The 26,584-nt window shown below is 37.5% G+C and overlaps 1 protein-coding gene across 7 annotated transcripts in view; it reads right to left on the bottom strand.

Moving 5' to 3' along the window:
- ELAVL2 (ELAV like RNA binding protein 2) overlaps positions 1-26,584 on the bottom strand; it is a 202,399-nt gene that overhangs the window by 140,589 nt on the left and 35,226 nt on the right. For all 7 annotated transcript variants that reach the window (XM_047830164.1, XM_047830165.1, XM_047830169.1 and 4 more), the window contains exons 2-3: positions 26,373-26,527; positions 24,410-24,507 (exon numbers count right to left, since the gene is read on the bottom strand). Coding sequence is in view for 1 of the 7 variants with exons in the window: in XM_047830171.1 (XP_047686127.1) it covers positions 24,410-24,436 (27 nt within the window). In the remaining 6 variants the exon portion in view is untranslated. The remainder of the gene's footprint in view (positions 1-24,409; positions 24,508-26,372; positions 26,528-26,584) is intronic.

Here is a 26,584-nt window from a genome sequence, read left to right as displayed (position 1 = left end):
TCTTAAAAGGGAGGTGGACTGGACCACAGATTTATAGCACCGTATCACCAACCCCTTCTCTGCCTCCGCACTGCCGTGTGTGCAGCTGCTCTGCCAGGCTCCTATCCCGGGCAGCACGCGCGGAAGTATACGCCGAGTGGCGCCACAACGTAACTTGCTCATCTCCCCAGGACTCTGATTGGCCTAGATGCTCCCATTGAGGCCGCCCGGGCGAGCTTCCTTGATATGATTGGCTAGAAGCTTGTGTCACTCTCAAGAGCTCAATGGAGTCCCGTTTCAAGGTAAGTTGTGCGGGGAGGTACACACTTAACACTGGCGGCGAAGGGAAATGCAAGAAGCAAAAAGAGATGGAAAGAGCAACGTGGGAGGGTTGGAACTGTAGTATCAGAGTTTGCGATATGGCATGATCTTCTTTCCTCTTAAATCTTTCTGCTTCCGAAAGACTCATTTTCCTTGCCACCACTGCCGCATCTATGGCACGTTTCTTTATAACATTAAACTCTGTCCGGTATGTATGTCATTGAGAGCTCCCTCCCTTTGATCTGAGTGAAAGGAATGAATGTACATCCATTACTTGCCCGCATGCCTTTCTCAATGTGTGTTCTAGTATTCTGTATCAGATATTAGGCAATTTTATGTCTTTCTCTATTTTAATATATGCATATTGCAGCTCTCTTGTTGATTTTTTTTTAAAGCATCCTTTTAGGATAAGAATGAGTTCAGAAATGCTTTCAAATAAAGGTGGACGGTTTGAATTCGCTTTCATTTCATGTTAGAAAAGTGTAGGGTAAACATCCTGTCAGGAAAAGAGGTACTAAGTAGAGCTAAGGTCCTTCACTTTAAGGTACATGGTGATTCAAAAAGAGCATCTGTATGAAAATTAGAACAAGCCACTCCTCTGTATTTGCTGGCAGTACAGTTCTTGGACCACACATGTATTGCTGACAGTAAAGATTAGTCGAACCTTTATCTGGGTTTTTTTTCCTCTGAGGATTTAGAAAGTTTAGCCAGAAGACCAAGTGCTGTCAGTGCTTCTGCTTTATAGATGAAGACTACTTTGTTAAACAGCATATTTTAATGACGTTCAGGAGGCTGAGGTTTTGTTCATGGTGTTTATTTCTTCCTCCAAGTGAAAGTGTGGTCCTCAGGATCGACTTGATATATAAGTAGAGACAATATTAACTTGACCTAGGTTCTTTTCCAGCCTGAATTTCTTCTTTTAATCTTGACAGTGCAACTTCCTAGATAGTACTTAATGTTTCTTACGCAATGTAACATATCTTCTCTAGATGCTCATGCCTTTCTAAAAGGAATTCCTTTACCTGTTTACTGCTAGTGGCTATCTTTGAAAATTCGGAAAGAGAAGGCACAGGTAAGAGTTAGAGATTGCAGGAGGGCAGGGTGGGCTGGAGGGTAAGGGACAGATAGTCACAAAGCAGAATGACTACAAAGTGAGGGGTGAAGTAATTCAGAGTTCCTTGAGAGTGTCCTTGAGTGTTGATAAATGATTAATGGCAAAGAACAGAAGACCTGTTTATCTCCAATATAGTCTGTATAATATGTTCAAAATCTATTCCTTTGTGTGACAATAACAGGGGGTTGGAAAAGGAGGCCTGAATCTATATGTTATCTTATAATAGGCATTGTTATCTTATAAGTTATAATTATCATGTCCTAATCCCCAGCCCCACTTTTTATATAACAACAAGACTGGGGTCCTAATTTCAACTTAAAACTATTCTCTAGACCTGGGTGGAACAGGTCTAGAAAGAAGGAAAGAAGAAAGAAAAGCAATTTGAGGAAATGGAGTCAAGGGGCTGAGGGAAGGACAAATCAAGGAAAAAGACAGAAAGACTCCACCTCACCTAAAATAGAATAATCACTGTATGAATAAACAGTTGGAAAGTTGTGTTTGTTATCATCTTCCCTCAAGCCCTCCCCTTACCCCCAGGTCAGTACAGAGAAATAACTCTTAAAGTAATAAATATAATTTAAGTAAAAGTAAAACATTGTTTAATCAGACTTATCTATGAAGTGACTTGTCTTTGCTCCTGGTTAACGTGCTCTTAATATTGAGTTAGTTGCACGTATTCATGTAATATCCTTGGCACTTTGTAGAAAATCTTTACCAATCACTTACAACTACATAAGTATCTTCTAACTGGGTGGAAGCTAATACTTTGTTTCATTTTTTGATGTGTGTTTATTTCCACAAGGAAGGTTTTTTGCAGATTACAGTGGTATATTTTCCCAAAGGGGGGGGGGGGAGGGTTGATATGGAATCCTGGGTGTGGTGTGGTGTGATGAAATCTAGCATGTGTGTTCTGTAGTTAAAGAAAACACTATTGGAAAATAGTAAACTTATCCATTCAAATGCAAATGCTAAATTCTGTGGATTCAGTATATAGGCTTTCTTTAGTTTGGGCAGAGGAGCAAATGATTTTCAAGATGTTGTCATCTTCAACATGTTGTGTTTCTATGCAGGTAAAATGGAGTTAAATTACTTAAGATATTGAAAATATCCTAAAATACTAGTTTACTTCCTCAATAAAACAGATGTTTTTAAATTTAAAAACTTTTACATGGATACATATACCATAAGTTATATGTATTTTTCCAACTTTTAAAAATAAAAACTGAATACAGCCTATTTAAAATAAGGGATATCTGGATATAGATTTCACTTTGAAATTCATGTTGTCATAGCCTGAAATACTAACATATTCTATTTTGCAACTAATAAAGACTATGTGTGTGTAAACATCACACTCCACATTAAGCAATTGTAATCAACCCCTTTTCATCCATAGTTAGGTAAAGTATTATCCACAGCCTATGAACTTGCATTAGAAAAGCATTTAAAAGATATCTGGGTTATGATTGTCATGTTAGCTCTATCTTCAAAGTCCTTGGCATTATTTTAAACTGCAGTAGAAAATGGATGGATCTAGGGGTTCACTCACTGAAAGTTTGGAGGAAAAGTTGGATGTGGAGAAAGTTGCAAAAAGAATAGTTCTCAAAGCTGAAAAAGTAATGGATTCAATAGATTATTTTGCTTAAGTTTGTATAGGAACATTCATTCATAGGAATACTAATCAGCTATTGTGGGCAATGTCTTTTAGAATAAATAACTCTCTTATACTATGTGAGGGATGTGATTTTAGCATTTCATGATGAAGGACGATGTAAACTACTATTGTGACATTTTTTTTAAAAAAGTAAATAAAGCAGTAAAGCTATTTAGATGAGTTTACAATGTTTGGCTTATGGGGGTAGTTCCAAATATTATGCCCTCTCAGATGAATAAAAATATTCTGTGTTAGTTTGTTGGGCAGTTTCAGGTGGGGGTGGGGTCTGTGGTTCATACCATCTGAAATGTGACAGTTTAATGCTTGCGTGACAAATATAGAAATTATATAGCTTGTTGATTACTCTTTTATTTACTCTTCTTAAAGAAGCATGTCGACTTTCCTTCTACAGTTTAGAAAACAGGAAAAAAGTTGTCAAGAAAATTAACACCAACTTGAGTTTAGAGCGTGGCAACCGGGCAAGAGAATGAGGCAGGAATTAGCACCATGGACAGAGACGAGCCCATCCAGAATAAAGGTTTGCAAAGTCCCCTAGTGTTTTCTGTCCCTCCCATGTAACAAACGGAAACTGCAATTCTTGGGACAGACTTTAAGGAAGACGCTGTCCTACTTCATAGAAACACATTCATGTTGAATTAGGCTGGCTTTTGCTAGGACTCGGCCTTGGTGACAAACCGCATGTATGGTTAGAGCCCCGAACTCGGGTCGCACCCTTCACTGTGTTTCGCTTCTCATACACTCCCTTGCCCTAGTGAGCCTGCATTTCATCAGTGTTCATGCAAAATAAATGCAAATCCAGGTAGTCATCAAAAAGTCTGCTAAATCTACTCCAGAGTTTTTAATCCTCGAAATTCCCAGCGGGAATCGCAACAAAACCGCCTACCCGCTCCCCATCGCTCCCCCCCACCCCCAGTTCTTCCCTGGCTCCTTCCACGTACTGGCAAAGGGGCAAAGCCTTTTATCCGAAGATAAGTGACCTCCGAGACTATTTTGCAAAGGACCCTTTATATTGCAAACACTTTCCATCAGGGACAGTGCCAGAGGCGGCAGTGAGCAGGATCACAAACATCCTTCACTTTCTCTTTACATTTTGTCTTTAAACTACTGTTCGAGGGAAAAACTGTAAAGACAGCACACTCGGCGAGAATTCCCTTAAAACCTTAGGTTACTGCTCACACTTAAAAGATATGTGAACTGTTTAGTTTAATGTTTAAATTTTTTTCTAAAATGTAATCTAGTGTCGCGGTAAATCTTTTGAGACCAGCTTAGATTGTTCTCCCCACCGCTACACACACGCCTTTTTTTTTTTTTTTTTTTTTCCTGGGCAAAATTTGTATGAAGTTCATTGTCCTTTAGGTGATTTGACTGCAGATATGCAGATTGAGACTAAGATGTGTTGCACGTGCCCCAGAGTGTCTCGAAAAATATATTTGCAGCTTCGGATCGACGATCATTTATGTAAAGCTTCCCACAAATGTCCTCAGATTTCTTTTCTTCCCCTCTTTTGCTCAGTAGCAACTTTTAGCAGGATAAACTTAGGTCTTTGCTGAGCATGCAAAGGGAGGTCTAGATGACCAGGAGAGGGTTAGGTAAGAAAAACTGGAGGTGAGAAAAGGCAAATCAGAGCTTTGTGTCCGTTTCTTTCAGGGATGCTAACAGCTTTCTCTAAGCTTTCTCCTGGAGCCGATACATCTCATGCAAAATTAATACAAGTAATTAAAAATACCAGTTTCCAAAGTTAAAGGAAACCATCTGTCTCAGCTGGTGGCAATCAGTCTTTCGGTCGGCCCCTTTACTGGGACCTGGGAAGAAACGGTTTCTCTGCTTCGGAGGCTCGGAGGCTCTTTCTTATATTGAAGATTTATGTTTCCACTTGTGTGCGATGCACGTTTAATTTGAAATAATAAAGCCGGGCTGAGAGACCAGTCAATCAGAGCTATCAACTGTTCTCCGTACGCTGCCCTGCCCCCACCTCCCTCTGGTTTCTAACCCTCTTTCCTTTCTTTACCCTCACCACTCTACCCTCCCCCTCCCTTTTCCTCCGTCCCCAGCTCACTCACACACTCGCACTTTCCCCCCACGTGTGTTCAGATCAAACCCTTGCCCCATAGAGCAAGTGACCGCAACGGGGCACGGTGACAAAGGCGGAGTTTGTATCAGAAGAAGACTGAGGCCCGGGGAGACACGGCGGATAGAGAAACAGCTGTCTTATCAGCCCGCTGCAGAGATGGAGATGGCTCGAGAGGTCCTCAACAGATAATCACTTGAATAGGTTTGCAATGCGCCAAACTTCACGCTTGATAAGGCCAACCCAATGTAGAGAGCAGCCCGGATCCTGCTCCATTCTGTTTTATCTGAGCTGTAAATTAAGAAATTGAAATTCAGGTGGCAAAGGCAGCAGTCTGCTGATAGACCGCTAAAGTAAACTGTCATTAAAATGCTTGCGGCAGGCAGAGAGGGGGCGCCTGGAATGGGATATTGTTTTATTTTTTAATTGGGGGGTGGGTGGGTGGTGGGGTGGCGAGCCAGGAGAGAAAAAGCCCACCGGTTTTTAAAATTATTTGGGGAGGGGAAAATGAGATTTAGCAAAGGGACACAGCATCTTGATCATGATTCTTAGTTGTAGATTCCATGCATAAACAATTTGAAAAGTATAAAGTTGTGGGAAGTTTGGTGAAAGAGGAAGGAACAATTTTAAAGCAATCTGATAGAAAATAGAATTCTGTCTTTATCAGAACACGGGGCAATGGGAGCTCTCTGATGACAGTATTAGAAACTAATTCTAAATGGAATCTAAAGTTTTCCTTTTATTGTAAGAAAAACAGATCAACCGGATACAGAGGAGTTACCATAAACTGAGGTTGACTTGACCTTTTTATTGATGTGATAGGGCCACCAGAGAGATTCCAGGGTGATTTTTAGAACAGCCTAAGAAATTATCGACCACATAAGAGAATCATCTTAGCTACTTACAGGAATAAGAGCTGTATTTCACCCACTTCCCCTTTACCCAGATTATTACTAGGAGGTAATTCAGAAAACTAAAAATATTGCACATGTGTATTTTGACACCACGTGGTTCCTACAGCACACTTTATACCTACACTCTTATGTTTGCTTTTATGGATAGGAGGCATGAAATTCTATGCATTATTTGAATCAATGTTTCACAAAAGTTTAAAATGTATAATGACCAGAATATAGCCAGTGACCTTGCTGCCTAGATTCACTAATGACTGTACCTTGTTCTTTTTGTCACTGAGGAGATTGTAAATTCACTGGTGTGCATTTATGAGAGTGTATGACAGGATGCATTTCATTTTCCACAACAGCGTTTATATCTTAAGTTTTAGCAACATTTCTGAAAAGATACCTTCTGGTGATAACACAAGTTAATGCAGCTTTAGAAAATCAATCATTTTTTACTTTGTTTAACTCCAAAACTTTAATCAATGTTAGGATGCACTTAATTGATACTATTAAGGCTGCTTAAATCACAGTGGGATGTGGAAGAATTAAAAATGAATTTGTCAGGAAAAGTAGTTAGAAAAAATTAAGGTGTGAGTATACATTTCAGTACTTATTAAACTATTTAGATGTATTAGACTATTGTTTTAAACTTTGCATTTATCTGATTGCTCATAGGGAGATGAGCAAATAAATATAAATAAAGGAATCTCAAACACATTTTTGTTCAATTCTTTATGCAAAAAATCCATCATATCTTCTAACCCAGAAAGCAGGTGTTGTTGTTGCTAAATTCAAGTATATGGATGAATGAGTGCTGTATGTATTTCCTGAGAGAGAAATTTATGTTTATGTAAGCTAAATTTTCCCTTCTGTATCACCATTTTCCATAATGTGACATTGGTTTAAATAATGGCTGCTATATAAGCATTTTAAGAAATATTCTTTTAAATTCCAGCCTTTCAGGCACTATTATCTTCAAATAATCATACAACAAGATATTTTTCTGATTGTTACAAATACTCAAGTAAGTTTGAACTGCCAGCCTTAATGAGTCTCTTAAACTATGTTTAAAAATTTTTATCTTAATTAAATTGAAAATATGCATATAATGGACAGCTTAAGCTATTATTTGCAAAACAGGCAGGACTTTTTAAAGATGAGAATTTACAGAAGGGTTAAAGGGTGTACTCTCACTAAGTTTGAAATGTGATAAAATGATATTTTATAAATGTACATTATAATGTTTCACAACTAAAAGATAATTTTAAAAAGAAAATTACATTACTGAACAGAAAAGTCTTTTATCATGAATTATAAAAATCTCTCCTAATTTTTGTCACAAATAAATATATATGGCATTATGAATGATGAAAAATAATTTAAAAATGTTTTAAATGCCAATTTTATTTTTAAAGGGATTCCCCATTAATTCTTCTCTGTGGGAAATGGGATAATAGATTTTTAAGGAAAACATTCTTTTTATGATGTATGAAGGTAAAAATATTGGAAACTTTAGAAATATGTAAAATTTGTAATATTTTTGTTCAAAACTGATTATAAATCTATTACCGAAGAAAAAACTCAGACAACTAATAGCATCCTTACACATATAATATTTATCTTCAGGTGAAGGTCAATATAACCAGTTCCTGTTTCTAAGTATTTATTCCTGATCTTTGACAAAAGAACCATTTTGGTTTGATTCAAGCATCTTTTATAAGCCTATATTTGTACAATATCTCTTTACAAGTTTTTAATGGTAGAGCCTATCAAAAACTAGTCCTTTAAATAGAAATTGTAATGTTACTCTACCATGAGCTACAGCTTTGCAAATTGTTAAGAGTTTGGGTTTGTACTTCAGATACATATCAATTTGAACCTGACTCCATCACTGTTAGTCCTTAGACAATTAGCTTACTGTCTTCTAAGAGTTGATTTCCTGATCTGTACAATGGTGATAATAATGCTTAATGTAGGATTACTGTAAGGTCAAATGTAATTGTTGAGTGTAAAATATTCAAACTTCCTGGAATAGAGGAAACAGTTGATACAAGGTAACTATGATAATGGTAACAATACTGGTGACTTAGCACATTTATTTGATGAAGCAAAAATTAGAGTCCCTCCTTTTACATACTGTCTATTAAATATTTTCATTTGCTGTTATTAATATCCCAACTGATATACCCTATAATAAATATCTTCTCACCTTTCTAATTGTAACCAAGTTTAAAAGGCCTCAAAAAACATAAAATCTTCTGTCTGCCCTCTCATGTGGCTTCAATATATTTCCCAATACAATTTCATGCGCCCATAAAAAGTTGTGGGTCTTCAAAAAGGAACTTAGTCTGAGATCCCACTTGATTGATATAATAATAAAAACACCTTAGATTTTTATAGTACCTTTTATCACAAAAAGCTCAATGCATTTTTACATATTTATCATTGTAACCCAGAAGGTAAGGAAGGACATAAATTATTTTTCATTTTCAGGGGCGTAACAGAGGCATTAGGAATATGAGTTACATTTCTAAGATTAATAGGAATAAAGAGCAGCTTTCCTGAATGTCAGTCTTTCTACAATGTGTTACTCACTTTGGCATTTATTATGACCATTGTTTATTTAGGCTCAAAATGTTAGTGTTTGCTATTAAGTATAAGTTATAATTCAGCTAATTACTTGCTGAAATCAAGTTGAATCAAATACATACCATCACAGTCTAATCAAATTAAAATATTTTGATTTTATGCCAAGAGACACTTTTATTATTGAATTACATATATGCATATATTACCCATCTTTATTTACCATTCTGTGTTAACGCTAAGGCAAGAATTTAAAAGTTACTAGTCATTTATGGCCTTGGAAGAAATCAGTTTCAATCTCCTTATCACTGGCCTTTCCCCAGGCTCATTCCCTGTCTCCACATTTTTATAGGCTATAATATTTATTCAATTTACATAGGCTAACAGTACTTTCTGCTCAGTTTTCTATTTCTTAGTTTGTCTGTGTTTGATAAATCTATCAAAATAAATATCCAAAGGAATATAGAGGTAGAATATATAAAGGGCACAAGAGAATATGCTTTCTGTAATAGTTTTTGTTTGTTTTGAATGAAACAAAATGGAGAAATAATGTCCACTTAACATTGTAAATATGCTATGGTTTATAGTTTTGCAGTTCCTTCCTGGGCTAACGTCTCTGTGGATTGATACAGATTCAGCTACAGATGTGGACTTTCACTGAATAAGTACAATGGAAGGAACCAAAACTTTGCAGCCTGATAAAAGAATAAATCTTAAACTTTTTGATGTCTAACTTCATAGATTATAATGAAAAAAAGCAGACATGACTTTTATTTTAAACTTCAATGAGCATCTATCTGTATCCTAAATGGATTTTATAAATTTGGTAAGACTGAAGCACACAAAGTCAAGTCCAGTCATGTGACTGCCAGACTTATAGGTGGAAGTGCAATTAGCACCAAGAAGAAACACACGTGCATACACAGAACAGCCAGAGCTGCTCTTTAATGCCACCTCACCAACCCCTTTTAATCCTTCATGTTGATGTGGCTAAAGGGGAAATCTGCTTCTCTGATTGAGCATATGTATGTGCATTTTAAGGGAATACTGAGAATACTGTTACAATAAAAATAATGTTCCGTTCCTTTGGTCACTGTCATTCTGGTATGAGAAATTAGAGAATATGGTTGTTTGAAATGTCAGTTTTTATAAACATGAGTTGGAAGATCTAACATAGATGAATGGTGTTACAGACTGTTTAAGCTGTTTGAGTAACAAATAGACATTTCCTTGAATTATTTTGACACGATTTACTGTGAAATTTCTTTTTTTCTTTTGCTGGCATTTCTAGATTTCTTGTGCAGACAATAAAAAGGCAGGCCTTTCTTTTATGTCGGTGCTCATCATTTAACTCATACAGCACCGATATTTTCTAGAATACAGATATTTCCTGGATATCAAACGAATGCTAAAAGAAAGGTATGTTTCCATATTAGCCACATCAAAAGGACAAATGAAGATTTGAGCTTCTTTACAAAGTTTTATAAGAGAGGAAAATACAAACATATATTGTGGTGCTTTAGTCCTTCATTTTAAAAAATCTTTATATACATCAACCTTATTGGGCTGTGTGCATGTGTGTGTTCAGAAAAAAAATGCAATGAGGTTCAGAGGAAAAAAATAAGGCTTTGGTCAAGGAGATCAGGCCAACTGTGGTGAAGGAAGTGGGCTGGAGAGCAAAGACACTGGGTTGGTTAGGTCACATCACGGAGGGCTTTGAAAGCCAGCAGAGGAAAGGACAGCCATAAAACTACTGGATACAGGTTATATCTATTGATAAGTGTAAATTTTGGACATGATAAGTGGAAAGAGATGCAAAGGTACAGAAATCAGAATCAAGACACATGGAGGGTTAAGAAGTTTTTTGTCTAAAACTCTAAGACCCCTTGGAATGAGACGGCAAGGTCAGGGGATAAACAGAGATGGGGGAAGACTGTAAGTATAGAAGAGGGGTTCACGGACGATAATGAAAACGTTTTGATGGCCAAAATATGTATAGCATGCCCTGAGAAGGTGACAGGGTTCTAAACAAATAATACTTTTAAGGAAAAAAAAAAAAACAAAAAACCAAAAACCCAAGACTGCCAGTGAGCATGAGAAACCAGGAACCAGAGCCTACACTCTGATGATCTGTGAACGCCTCTAAGACACCTCTGTATCCCAGAGGAGGCTTTAAAAACACTGCTAGGAGGGATACATTGAGCTAAGAATCCTAGGCTAGGAGAAAGGAGCATGGGTCTGAGTGTTATTTCCCCCACTAACTAGCTGATTCCCTTTCAGCAAGTCACTCTGGCTTGTTATAATGATAATGAGTAACAAGTATTGAGTATGTACTACATGCCAGGCAGCATTCCAATGCTTTATATGCATTAAATCATTTAATCCTCACAATAATCCTGTCATTTTAAAGAGAAGGAAACTGAGGAAATTGAGTAATTTGCCCAATATGGCACAACTAGAAACCAACAGAGGTGTGATGTGACCCCAAGTAGTTCATTTCTCTTTCTTTTCGGTTTATTTATTTATTTTTTGCAGGGAGGGCTGAGAGAGAGGGAAAGAATCCCAAGCAGGCTCCGCTGTCAGCACAGAGCCCAACACAAAGGCTTGATTTCAGTCATGACCTAAGCAGAAATCAACTGACTGAGCCTACCAGGGATCCCCCAAGTAGTTCATTTCTATGGCCTAAGTCCTTAACCACTATGTATTAGATGACCTCTACAGTACTTTCCAGATGTAAAATCCAGTAATCCTAAAGAAATATAGCAGAAATTAAAGATGATAAAACACTTGCAAAAAGAACAAGAGTACAGGGAAAATGGAGACTACAATGAACATCAACAGACAAACTCTGTTTTCCTAAAATGAAATACTCATACTCAAGTCTTGACATGCCATCTATTGCTGACAAATGGAAGAGAGATAAAAGTGATATTTGGATGATTTGCTTCTTTAAAATGATTCAGGTAAAATATAATTGGATTTTAAGAAACATAATATATGATGCCCTAGGAAGTCCTAGGGCAAATTAAAATTAAAATAATTTTAATTATTTAGTTTTGTAAATTTTAGTTTTCAGAAGTCTATTCCATAATCATAGTAAACAGAAGCCATTGAAAAGGATAGTATATATTTGTAATTTAGTGATATGTAAAGATTTTCATGAAATATTGTTGAGAGTATTCAATATCACATAAAGAATAGTCACTAGAACATTATACAGGGGTTATTTTGAGGTAGTAAGAATTGAACCTTTAGTTTTCTTAATGTTTTCTGAATTATTTGGTTTGCAAAAATTCTGAGCATGCATTCTTTTTTATAAAGCAGGAAAATGGGTAGAGCTCAAGCTTTGGCCCTGTAGTCAGCAGGTGGAAACTGGTGATGAAGACCAGTAACCTCTTAAAAGACAAGTTAGATTCACAGAGAGAACAGATTAACAGCCCTGGAGTTTATAAACAAAATAATATTCACACACAGAAACAAATCTTGAGATTTAATACGTATGAAAAATACATATATAATAGAGCAAGATGAGAAAAATTTTAAAAATTGTTCTACCAGTTTCTTAGAAGAATACAATATAAGATAATAACTATCCTGCCCACTTAGAATTGCCTAATATTAACTATACTCAGTAATATCAATTATTCCCTTTACTTAATGCCTATTTATATTATGGCCAAGGGATGTTCCTTCCATTTAGTTAATCATTTCTTTTTCCCTATTATACCCTTTCCTGCAGTTGCTAGAGAATCTCATAAAACACACCTTTATTCCCAACTAGCAAAGCCCTTAAAGTGATTTGCTTGTATTTCTATGGCATATAAATAAATGAAAACCATAACACAGTAAATAATTATAATGAGATTGAACAAAAACTGGCTTCCTGACAGGTACCATTTAGTGAATTGCTGTTTCAATGCCCTAAACAGTCACCTGAGTTAATTCAATTTTCATATTGTTTAAGATTTGTCTTTAAAATCACTCTGCAGAGAATGGGAAACTGGCTCAGTCTCAACTCTACGGGGTGGTACAGTCTGAACATTCTCATTTCTTTAACTTTGCTGTTGAAAAACATTCTAATATTATGACCAAGAATCAACAAACAGTATTATTTAATTTTAAAGAAATATAATGACCAAATTCATAGTCTTGGTAGAACTGGAAAAGAAGATACTAAGACATAATACCAAATTAAGATAAATTTATTTTTTAATGTGAATTCTTTAAAGTGGCTCTGCTACTGTCTTCCAAGCTCTATAAGTTGTGAACAATATATTAACTTTTAGATATGAATTATGACCATTTTGAGAAAACGTTACTTGTCATAAACAGAGGGCATAAAGCGCCGCTGCCCTCGATCATGCACTCATTTGACTCATGGCGCAGTCTTGAATAATTTTAAACCAAACATGACTGCGGCAATCAATTTTCGTCCAATTTATTGGGCATGAGTTAAAGCCAATTAAAAAACCATTTTTGGTGCAATTCAAGGGGAAAATGTATAAACCCATGAAAAACAGATTTCAGTCCTAGACATGAGTCATCACTATTCTAAATAATGGTGTCAGCCCCAAATCAGAAAGAACAAATCCTAAAATTGCACATTCCACACTGGAAACTGCATTTCTCAGCAATGATTTTATATAGTTTTTAATATTTTTAATAAGAAATTAACCGGGAAGGAAAAGCATGCTCTTCTAACATTGTGTCATTTCTGAATATTGTTTAGCCATGAAATTAAAAAGTAGTTTACAGCATCTCCTGAGTTTCTGAATTAAGACTTAAGGTAGAAAGTCATCTGAAATTTTCTACAAAGACAGCAAGACATTTTACCTATAAAGTATCGTTTACCTTTGACCATATCTCCTTCCACACATATATAGTAGCTCTCTTTTAAGGCCATACAATGAAATAATCCGTGTACACTCTGGATAATCTTAGGATAATCAAAGCAGCAAAACAGAAGCTTCTAGGTAGGAAATTATAGCTGTAAAATACAGCCATACATTTTTAATCTGTATATTTAAAAGGTCTTTTCAGGACTGTAGCGGTTCATAGTATTCAAGCTGACCTAGATTCTGGTTCTGCCTCTCTCCTATCTTTTTATTTATTTACTTATTTATTTTTATGTTTATTTATTTTTGAGAGAGACAGACAGACAGAATGTGAGCTAGGGAGGGGCAGAGAGAGAGGGAGACACAGAATCCAAAGCAGGCTCCAGGCTGTGAGCTGTCAGCACAGAGCCCAATGCGGGGATGGAACCCATGAGCCATGAGATCATGACCTGAGCTGAATTTGGGCACTTAACTGACAGAGCCATCCGGGCGCCCCTCCCAAAACCTTGGTATATGATGTGAAGCACGTTGGTTGACCTCTCAAAGCCTCAGATTTCTCATTGGTAAAATGAGTACTATAAGAATAATAGCCACCCTTTATGGTTATTGCGAGCCCTAAGTGAAAAATTATTTGCCAAGGGCTTAGGAGAATGCCTGGCACAGAGTGAATCTTCAGTGAATGTTAGAATTGGTAAGAGGAAAGCCTGGTGGTTCTCACACATAGCTATGGATCAATGCCTCGACCTCCCTGGGAGGTTTTTTTCTTTTAAAGTACAGATGCCTGGTCTACATCCCAGGAGATGTTGCTCAGTAATTTTGAAGTGAAGTCTAAGCATATGTGTTTATACAACCCTCCATGGATGTTTATGACAAACCACTGATTTAAATAAAAAACAGTACAACTTCTTCAGTTGCTCAGTTAACTTGGAGTTAAAGTCTGGCTTGAACTATTTTGGTGCAGCGCTCTGTTGAGCAGATTAATTAGAATAATTGCCAAATTTGTACTTGGTGTTATGCTGAAAGGGATGTAACCAGGAGACTTTTAAAACATTTGATTTACATTCAGGGCACCTGGGTGGCTCAGGTAGGTTAAGCATTCTACTTCAGCTCAGGTCATGATCTCAGGGCAGATGAGTTTGAGCCCTGCCTTGGGCTCTGTTCTGACAGCTCAGAGCCTGGAGCCTACCTTGGATTGTGTCTCCATCGTTCTGCCCCTCCCCTGCACACTCCTCTCTCAAAAATAAATTAACATTAAAAAAATTAAAAAGTAAAAGATTTGACTTACATTCATATGACTGTGAGATCACAGAGTAAACATGATTTTTCACAATTTCCTGTCACACTGAAGAAGAGACATGTAAGATGACCCTGGGAAATTGCATTGGCATGGATATATTTTAGTGTTTACTATATAAGTTTTTATTTTTTATTTTAAAGCGAGAGAGTGTGAGTGCAAGCAGGGGAGAGGGGTGGAGAGAGAGAGAGAGAGAGAGAGAGAGAGAGAGAGAGAATCTTAAGCAGGCCCCATGTTTGCCATGGAGCCTGCTGTGTAACTGGATCCCATGACCCTGGCATCATAACCTGAGCCTAAATCAAAAGTCTGATGCTCAACCAATTGAGCCACCCAGGTGCCCCTATAGCTTGTAGCTTTTATGTCTTTTTAATAAGTATAGGGAGATAAGATAATTTTTTCAGTTACATTTTCCTATTGAGTTACTTCATTTCTAACTGCCCTATTTCAAAATAAGCAGGCTCCTCAGTGATAGAGATCAAGGAGCACCAACATAGTTAAGAAAAGCATAATTCACCATAATTGTTTATTCACCATAATTGTTTGACAAAAATGCAGACATTTTCCTTGGGAGTAACTTTTCAATATTAACTGGAAAAAAAAAGGACTCTCCTTAACATCTTCCCATTGGTGAAGATTAATTCATTAGATTAACAACCTGTCACATTGGAAGGGAAAGAGGTATTGTCCTACTAGACCTTGGGTTGTAACAACATGAGGAAAGGGTTGGCACAGCCCTAGGGGAACAGAAGGTGGCCATGTCCTAGAGGTATCAAGAGAAGGTGAAGGAGACATCAGAAAAACAATCACACAGGTTTTCACCATTTTCTGCCTAGAGCAGCTCTAAGTGCAGCTGGTATATTCTCAGACTTGTGGCTTTTACAGGCCTTGTTGGTAGGAAATCAGAGTTATTTATATGCTGGTATAACTCTACACAGGAATCCAAGAAAATTCTAATACTGTCACCCTAAAAGATTTTTTTTTTATTTAGAGAGTTTTTAGAGAGCATGCCATTGATATACAATCTCACTGGATCTAAGAATGAAAATTGCATAGATTGGGAAAAAAACTCCTTGTCTGGGAACATTTTTATTCTGACCCCTGGAGTTTAGAAAGGACTAGAGTTTAGAAATTGCCTGAAACTTGCTGAACTATTACGGAACATGAAAATGAAAATCTGTATAAATAAATAAATAAATAAATAAATAAATCCTCCCATTTTCTTTGTTTATTAATATAATGTTTTATCCAAGTCTAGCCTTAGACAGTTGGTCTCTAAAACATGGCTCTTTGAAATTTTAGAGAACCCTTTCAGAATTTTTCATTTAACCAGCAGAGAATTGCTTTCTCACAGCTGGAAGCTTCAACAGCTGTTGATTCGGGGTACTTTCCTATTCTTCCAGGTGACAGTTCAAGGACCCTCACTGCCATCATGACAGCCAGCAATGTATGTGGTCAGGAACATGTTCCACTACAACCCAATTCCAAAGCCACCTCTCCATACACCCCAAGGACCAGGGCACAGATAACTCAGAGCCCCTGTGTTACCTGAATGGGAAAGATTTCTCTGTTGAGGAAAATCAACCTTTATAAGAATCTACTTTCTGACCCATGGTCAGATCACAAGGCTTATTTATATGACCATGAGGATTCTTTGAAAGATTTGATATTTGGAACCTATCGATATTCCTTCCCCCACTTTTTTTTTTTTTTTTTTACACGTTGTGTCGGAAATGCCTCTTTCATTTAGGATGCATTTGAGTCTTAGTGGAAAGCTAAATAGCTAAGTTCATTTTTAACTTTCAGGAAGAACAAGCAAAAAGAGTATTTCAGCATAGCTGCCATTGCAGTACTATTTATTGTATCCACTAGAGGACTCCTTTCAGAATGGCTCAAAATATCTCCCCTCTCATTCTCCGTGGCCTCTGGCATTTGATGCTCAACTAACTCTTGAGTTGGGCCACTGGCTACATATCAGTGTTAGAATGAAAACATTCCCCCTACTTTACACCTCCTGCTAGTTCAATAAAGTGATGTTTAAATAACTGAACTGGCTTCATTGAACTGTATTTGCCATTTTTTCCTGCTTTTTAGCTAGATAAAATGGAGATAATTATGAAGTGGATGAGCAGGTTTAATGAAAGCCAGTTTCTTTCGGTATACTCCTGAAGCAGCAATCATCATCTGTTTGGCTTTTGAAGAGCAACAATTATAATCACTTAAACCCCCAAGGGGAACAAAAATAGAATTTACATTAGCATATAAAATATACAGCTGGATTGGGCAAGCCTATAAAATTCTGGGGAAATCATTCTAATCTGAATGCTATTCAAACTCACAAGTAAAATGAGTTCAAGAGTATTTTACATGCTTCCTTCCTATAAAATAATACATATAACAATATTGAGAGGATTTTCCTAAAAATGAACACAAGGAAATAAAAAATTGTTGCCAGGAGAGAATCCCAGGGAGAATGGGATTAACTGCATTGTCAAGATATCAGAAAGCAAAATGCATAACGCTGTTCACATGAAGTCCTAATCTGAAGTGCAGATTTTTCATGCAGTTGGGAGTTTAAGAAAAATAGGGTGGTTTTAGTCTGATCAATGATGAAACTTAATCATAAGTAAAGAAAATTTCAGATTAATAGTACTTTCCTCCTCTGTTGTAAATGTGAAAGCCACACAAAGAAAAGTGAAATCACTTAAGTTGATACCCTATTGTTATAAAGCAGAACTCTTTTCTTTCTATGATAAAACATTTTCATATCATTGCCTCTCAAATAACCTCTTTCTTACACCTCCCTTTCTAATTCTAGCCCAGATCACAGGCAGATTACAGGCAATCTCCCTCACCATTTATGGTATTTAATTACTTTTGCTTTTATGTGCCTTTCACGGTTTGCAATATATTTCTTTTTTTTTTTTTTTCATTTGGTAGAACATGGAAGAATAAAAATGGAGCCTGTGCTTTATCCATTATGCTACTAGCAACAAAACACTAACATAATCAATATATTAAAGGCTTGCCTGGCTATGCACATTTGTCAAAGGCAGTGTATCTGAGAAATTACACTAATGAATCTTAAAAAATTCAGCATCCTACACAGAAAACTTGCTCTCCCTCATCTTAAGTACATATCCAAATGTAGAAACTAGAATAATATATACTGCACCTTTATATTATTTGAAGATGCACTCTTACATTTTTTAATGAAAAAAAAAAAAGTCGGTGTGCGAAACTTCACCTCCACTGAGAAGCACTTCCTGAATACCCTCACGAAAGCCAACGGCAGGCAAATTGGTGATAGCTCCCTCTGTGCTCCTAAAAGCACTTTGTACATACCTCGGATAGCAATGATCTCACTCCATTATAACCATTTGTTGACATGTCTGTCTCCTACACTGACTGCAATGCTTGATAGCAAAGCCATCTTTCCCAGTGGGGTGTGCCCTGGCTCTAAAACACTGTGCCTAAAGCCTAGTAAGCATACTGTAGTGTTTGTGAAGTAACATATACCGCTAATTTGTCTTCTAAGACACACTAAAATGTTATGTTATCTATGATAACTAACCGTATTAAACACCACCTCTACCACAATATCAAATTTAATTTGATAAATTAAGCACGGAGAAATTCGAAATTCCAAAGTCTAGATTTCTATTGCGATCTTCACTCTCATAATCCTTAACAAAGGATGGTAGTGATTTTTTAGATTTATTAAATATTTAAAATGTGTCCCATGGTGAATGATTTTGATTGGAAACACCCAAAAAGCTGAGTTCTCAGTTCTTAACGGTAATGACCTCAGGTTGCATTAACTTTATATTTCTATTTCAAAAAAAAAAAAAACCCATTAACACTGTCTTTTCAACCTCTATCAATGTCTGTCAGGTGTGGTGGTATCTAGCTTGTATTATTTTTCCCTATCCTGTAAACCCTTCATGCTCCGAAAGTCTTTGAAAATCTCTAACGTGCAACTTTCATTTGAACACAAAATGTAATAATTTCAGATTTAAAAGAACCTAAAGGGATTATTGAGGTGCAAAGCTTGAAGGATTCCAGAACCTATGCAGGAACTATCTTAAGGTCCCTCGATTCTTTTCCTAATTTAAACATAGTCCATACTTCCTGATTTTTCAAGTGGAAATACCATTTATGAAGTTATAGGGAAGCAACAGTGGAGACTCCACAGACCTATCCTAAAATACTCTTAGATTTTTAGTTAATAATAAATATAGTTAATGTTCTCAACATTTGATACAGTTCAGTTTTGGGGTGTTAATTACCCCTTAAGTTTAAAACTGAAAAGCTACTTTAATAAGTTTTCTCTTACACTTCATACTAACAAAACCATAACTTTTTGTATACGTATATTTACACTTATTTATTATCTGTATATATAGACCCATGCACTTTGATGAATTTGAGAAAAAAGAAAATTGTCTTCTTATAGTTCTATTATTTTAGTATATAATAATGTAACGTAAACTTTCAAATCAAGGATAAAATAGAGAGTTATACAACTATTTTATGAACTATAATAAAAACTGAGAATGAATTTTATTTAAAATGAGGCAAGTAACCAGAATTAGTTTCTGGGGGGTGAAAATCCAAGGGTTTGTCAAGGTTTGTTCTCCAAGGTCAAAGTGAAGTCAAGCTGAGTAAGATGTGACCAACGACTAGAATATTGTGGGGTTGAAGCACTCAAGCCCCACAGTTTTCCTTATTCTAACATGGTTCATAAAGGTTGAAAATTATCAGACTTTTAAAAAAGCTACTGGAATTCTCATAGAAAGTGGGTTTAAACACATAGTTTAGAACTAGGGAGCACCTGGCTGGCTCAGTCAGTAGGGTGTGTGACTCTTCATCTTAGGGTTGTGAGTTTGAGCCATGTTGGGTGTGGAGATTACTTAAAGATAAAAATCTTTAAAAAAATAAAAATAGGGGTGCCTGGGTGGCTCAGTCGGTTAAGCACCCGACTTCGGCTCAGGTCATGATCTTGTGGTTCATGAGTTTGAGACCCGCGTCAGGCTCTATGCTGACAGCTCAGAGCCTGGAGCCTGCTTGGATTCTGTGTCTCCCTCTCTCTCTGGCCCTTCCCCTGTCAAGCTCTGTCTCTGTCTCTGTCTCTCTCGCAAAAATAAATAAACATAAAAAAATAATAATAATAAAAAATAAACATGATAGGTCCAGATGATTTCATTTTATAAAAAGTGACCCAAGGGGTGCATGGATGGCTTAGTCAGTTAAGTGTCTGACTTCAGCTCAGGTCATGATCTCACGGTCTGTGAGTCAAGCCCCACATCGGGCTCTGTGCTGACAGCTCAGAGCCTGGAGCCTGCTTTGGATTCTGTGTCTCCCTCTCTCTCTCTCTCTCTATCCCTCCCCTGCTCATGCTCTGTCTCCCTCTGTCTCAAAAATAAATAAACATTAAAAAAAAATTTTTTAAAAAGTGACGCAAAACAGATTAATCAAATTTTAAAAGTTCTTCACTTGACAAGAGTATAGATTCAAATGCTCTTTTAACATGTGAGGTCTGTGCATTTTAAAGAAGCTAATTAAAAACAAACAGAAAAAGGTTTACACAAACAACTTAGGAGCCCATTTACTGCATCACATGCAGACAGTTATTCTGAGTGCTTTCATTTCTTCTCAGGTGAAAGTGAAAAATTGAGTAGTTTTCTGCTGAATGTAAATGATGTCCTTAAACATTTCTTCACTGGTACTTAAGGGGACTTGAATGGATTATCTCCATAAAATCTTAACATCTCCATTTGTACAGATTCAAGGTCGTAAGTAAGCAAACTGGAGCAGATACAATATCTATGTCCCAATCTTTCAGGTTCAAAAAATTTATAAATTAAAAAAGCACAATCCAAGTGTTTTCAAGGGAAATAGTTTATTTTCTACTATTTGAGAGTCTATCATCTTTCATATTTAAAAAGGAATCTTATGATAGGATCTCATTTAAAAATTCTCTTTTCTATCTCACTTTCTATCTTTATGTCTCTTTAGTTAATTAAATGAAAGCAGTTTAAAAATTCACAAAATTACAGAAGTTAATTGATTATAGGTATATCAAGGGAAACTAACTTAAAAAACACATATTATGTCAAAAAAAAAAGACTTCAAATGATTTGCCACCTATCAAATCACATAACATTTCATTACTTAGGCAAATGCTATTATAATCAAAATTTTTAAGTCTTTAAAATGAAAAAGAGCACTTAAGTTGGTAAAATGGGAAAAAAAAAAAGTCACTCTGCTTATTTTAAGTCCCCGTTTAAGGAAAACTGGGTTTGCAGTTAGGTCTTCTTTTTAGTAAGTGGGCTTTGTTGGTACTTATTTGAAAATACTTTTGTCACTATAATTGATTTAATCTTCCTCTCCTTCTGTTTGTTTTTGGGGTGGGATGGAGAATACAATAAATTCTTCATAATTATTGTCCCAAGAGAGAAACAACCAGCCAAATTAGCTTAATGTAACCAAACCCAACTTGAGAAAATAATTAGGAAAGTTTCGGTAAGATTTATTTCTTCAAAACTGTTTTATCAAAGAAAGTGCCAAGATTAACAGGTAATCATTCCTATCCTCGGAATTCGTGGAGATTATGTGGGTTTTCTGTAAAGTGTCTCTTTAAATTTAGAAAATGATCTCACGTTTTCTATGATTTGATTTTCATTTTGTTTGATTTTGGACCCAAGTTTAGATAGATTTTGATTCAAATGCTCATTAAACTGTCTGACTTTCCTCTCCTTAGTTGCTAGGCATAATAAAACCTAACACCTACAGTGTTTTGAAGATTAACTGAGATAATATATGTAAAGCACTCACGTAGATGAGTGGATTCATGCCTGGATCATGGCAAGTAGACAACAAATGTTAACTATTTAAGGGAACTTCTTCACTGTTTTAGATTGTGTGCTTGATAAAAGATACACATGAAGTTTAATACTAATTAGAAGTAACAAATGAAGGTTATTTTTGAATTTTTAAAATCATAACATCACTGCAGCTATTCCTCTTTTGCTTGTTTGCTTTGCAAGCACATTTCATGTCCTAGACATGGTACGCAAAATGCGCAACAGAATGCTAGGTGACCCTGGCTACCACCCACCTACACTCCCTACGTCTATGTCATCTATTTTGGTCCTTTATTTATGATACCTATTTACATAAAGTGAGTCGATGTTATGGAAAGCAATGAATATTTCTATGAGACTACTGCTTAGTTGAAAACACTTAGAATTTGGTTCTTATGAACTTTATAAGCCTTCTGTTTTTTGTAAAATTTACTCTAATGGACTGAGATTTAGGGAAAATATCAGAACACGGCCACTGCATTTCTAATGTGCAAATGCCATATAATTAGAACACTGAGGAAAGAAATGATATTACATTCTGATATAAAGAATTCTTCATATTGAGAATATTTAGCAAATCTAAAATTGCCACAGAATTGTGGTATTAATGAGGGAAAGTGCCAGGAAAGATGGCATTAAATAATCTAAGTATGCTTATAAGATATTAAACTATAGGCACTAGTATTATCATTTAGACAACTTTCAATTACCCAGCTTATTTTAAATAATAATTTCTATGAATATCTTCAAGTGAAACATTATTTTCAGTGTGGAGATAGAAAGTGATAGTAAAGTTGAGGGCTTATATGAGATTATGACTATTGTAAAATAATTCTGACTAAAAGTGCTTTTCCCAAAGTGTTAAAGTAACCTCATTTTGCATATATACAGGCCATAAATATACTTGCAAATATTTGTACAGTAGTAGTAAATGCTTACTTTGTTTATATTCTTCACATAAATACAGTTTAAGATGTTTATTAGAAAAAACAAGCAGTACTAGTATAGATCAAGATTAATCACAAAATTAAATAGGTATGATAATTGAGTAGCATGGTCCAAAACAAATTATAGAGTTAAACATATTGTTGATTATCTGTAGTCCAAGAATATCAGTGCAAAAGAAAAGCAAACTTCCCAACTGAACTCTTGCTACTACAAACATATAAAATACTAGATTCTAATTTAAACTCCTCTATGATTTTTTTTCAAAGTTTCACCAAATTGATTCTGCTTGTATCAACAAATTAGTAGTTTAGTTAGCTATTTGGTGTTTAAAATCTCTAACAGAAAACTGTTTTAAACATGGAGATTGCAAATAGCAAGACTAAAAGCAACAGTGGTGATCCAGCTGCATAAGTTGTCACTTTCCTTCAATAGTTACTGGCAAATTACATCAAGAGACAAAAAATAAGTCAGTTGTTAAAAAAAGTTATTAAACTATATGCCCAATAAAATTTAATAATTTTGTTGCAATATGGAATCAGTTTAAAAAGTTATTTCCTGTTTTTCTATGATCAGAGGAAGTTTATAATAACTTAAAAATATTTTAGAATAGATCTTGAAAAATGTAAGCATTTGCAATTATATCTGCAAACATACAAATGATAATTAAGAATGATTTCAACAAAACATGAATACAATTACTCTCACGGGGCATTTTTGTTGCCATCCCATCCTTCAAATGAGAAAGCTTAAAGAAGGCCTGCCTCATCAGAGAATGTGTGGGTCCATTCCAAAATAGGGCATCCTAGTCATCTCCATGACAACAGCCCTTGACAAATTAAAAGGCAACCAGATTCACAAACAGAAAAAGTTAAGACTACTGAGCACTGTTAGTGTTTGTTTGTTTGTTTGTTTGTTTGTTTAAGTCAGAGCTGGTCAAACAATTTAGAATTTTCCAAGAGAAAGGTTGAGCCCTTTACCAAACTCAAACTGGTTAAGTATACCACAAATATTAAGTTGGATAGCTAGTCTCAGAAAGTGAACGAGATAAGGGGGCAAAACTCAGAAGTCCTTCTCTAGAATACACCTCCTATTTTACAAACAGGAAAAAGGTTTTAGGAGGGGAGGTTGGGGAAGGACCCTTCAACAAATCTGTACTCTTTAGTGTAAAAGGAGAGAGGGCAAGGAGAAGAGACAGGAGAAGTGAGAGGTGGAGTGGTAAGCAATTCCTTTCTCCAGCTCAAACCTCTTTTTAAGACGTTACCAAATGCATTATTTTATTATCCGTTAGTGTTTAGAATTACCTAAGAATGATGGCTTCTCAAGTTGCTACCTGAGAAGGTATGAGGATGACAGCAGGAGGTCTAACAGTGCAGGTGAGGGCACGAAGATAGTTGTAGTGACTCAGGGTGACCCCCCCCCCCATTATTCCTTTTCTCCCTTTTAAGGATTTGGATCAGGAATGACCCCGCTACTCTACTCGGCTGAGTTCAGGGAAGTCAGAGCTGCAGGGTTCTTTTAAAAACCAGACAATAACCCAGGTCCCTTTTCCTTCCTCCCCAGCACCTCAACCCTGCAGACTGCCAACTCTCACCCACTTTAAATGCATCAAGCCCAAAACCATCCCAAGAGTATCAACCAGATAAATGCAGAACATGTCTATTGACCATAGTTAGAAAAAAAAACAAAATTAGAACTACTGTTTTTTCTTTCACCACCCCCTCTTCCCAGCCCCCAGCCCTTTGTGTGTGAGGATTCCCCTTCAAACCACCCACAGACCGAGCATACAAGAAGAAATGGTAATTTTTGGTTTAAAAGTTCACTTACCACGGCAACCTCATATTGCTTTGTCATGCTTTTTGCACTTAATTTTTCAAAACTGCTTGTGCAGGGCGCAGAACTGGGAAGGCAGGACTAAAGTATCTCTAGTAATCACAACAAAAAGGAAAGAACATTCGCCAATCAGAATTACATTTAAATGCACACATCTCAGAGCAAGACGCGCGGTTCACACCACACGAGGGAGAGGGTGGGGGTGGAAAAAGCCAAGCTAACAAAACAAAAGGTAAAAGCGAGAGTTGAGTGGTTGGAGGGCAAATTGATCCAAGCCGTCTTTGGACTGAGGACTGGCTTAAAACCACCACCACCATCACCCCCGGCTCCCAGCACCCCAGCGATTACCCGAGTGACTGCACTTGCCTCCAGCCAGCTCAACTGCAGGACAGGAATGCCCCATCTAAGTTCACTAGCCCTGTCACAGTCTTCCACTGCCTGATGGGTTCGTTCAGGAAAACACTTCCAGAGGCATCCATCCACTTGAGGTCTGGGCTTGGCTGCTGCTGCGGGGCTGCTGCGAACAGCTGCTAGGATCCTTGCCGTCGCGTTCCTGCCTGATTCGCGCTGCACAATAGTCCCGGCTGGGTGCACCTCATTAAGCCAGCCCGAGAGCCCCAGGAGCAGGGCAAGCAGTGTGACAGCGCTGCCCCTTTGTAATGACTGTGTGATGGATGCAACCGAAGGGTGGGGTCTGGGTGGGTCAAAACTGTTAATGACAGTATGTATCATTCTGTCTGTCCTCCAAGAGAAGGAAGCCCCCTGCCCTCCCCCTATCCTAGGTCGGTTCTCTTTCTCTCTCTCTCTCTCTCTCTCTCTCTCTCTCTCTCTCTCTCTCTCTCACACACACACACACACACACACACGCGCGCACACACACACACACACACACTTTTCTCTCTCCCCTCCTCCCTATGACATTATCTGCAGTTAGCGTTCAAAAAAAGTATGAAAACCATCGGACCATCGGGTCATTTTTTTGTTTGTTAAATCTCAGTAGATCATGGAAACCAATTTTATCCAAACACTTAAAGAACCAGAAGATCCTAAAATCAAAAATACAGGCGGAAGAGGGGCGAGAAGAGCGGGCTGCGTGGGTGCGGAAGCGAGCAGGATATTAACTGGTGGAGTTTGCAACTGTGCGTCAATTTCGCACCACCAACTCCGCGCGGCTCCGCGCGGCTCCGCGCGGCGCGGGACAGCGCTTCCCCGCCGACCGCGTTGCTCTCTGGGCCAGGGACCGTCTGGGGGGCGAACTGCAGGGCGAAGAGAGGGGAATAAAACCAATCCGAGGGGCCCGGGCTCGGGAGGTGACTGCTGGAGGGGCCCTGCACTCTGACACCCCCCCCCACCACCACCACCGCAGCCAGGCAGGGAGGAACCCAGTACCCATACCGAAAGCCCAGGCGGCCGGGGAGGGGCTGCCAGGGTGCCGGAGTTCCGGGGTCGGAGGCCGTCGAGTGAGGGGTCCTGCCCCCGGAAGGTGGGTATCCATAGGGCCAAAGCCCCCGTTCCGCTTCCCCCCGTTCGGGGCCCCTCCTGTGCCGGGGAGCAGCACCCCACCCCCTTGCAGGTGCGCAGCGAAGTCATAAACTCCGGGACTCGACCCCCTACTTCTTCCTCTCGCCTGCTAATGGTCCTGATTACCCTTCCCGCCTCATTCCTTTCTCTGTCTCGCCCCCGCTGTCCCTGGAAGGCAGAAAGCACTAAAAACGCCTCTCCTTTCGACCCCCCTTTGTGGGGTCTTACTTGGGTCTTTGCTTCTCTGCCTCCTCCTTGCCTGTTGAAAATATCCACAGACACCCCCCTTTTTTTTTCTTTTCAATTTTGTTAATGGTCATAAGAATCCAGTTCATGGGGCACTGACATTGCAAGTATAGTAAAGTCTTACAGGGCTTTAATTTCCCTACATGGACAAATACATTATTTTACACTTAACTTTATGTTTCCAACTTACCATGATGCTGTACAAAGCACCTGTTCCAAACAGCCTGAGTGATTTCTCCAGAACCGTGTGGATATTTATTTGCGTTTATTAGAATGCATGGAGCACCACGTCTCTGACACTATGTAATCCACTTCTGTATTTTCATTTTTGATGCGTTATAGCAGCTAAAAGAAAGCAATAAGAGAGAAAATAGAACATTTATGACTAATAAAACATCTCTC

The sequence above is a fragment of the Prionailurus viverrinus genome, chromosome D4 (assembly GCF_022837055.1).
Source record: "Prionailurus viverrinus isolate Anna chromosome D4, UM_Priviv_1.0, whole genome shotgun sequence".
NCBI lineage: Eukaryota > Metazoa > Chordata > Mammalia > Carnivora > Felidae > Prionailurus > Prionailurus viverrinus.
The sequence above is the reverse complement of the archived record's forward strand: the minus strand, read 5'-3'. Positions and strand labels throughout refer to the sequence as shown.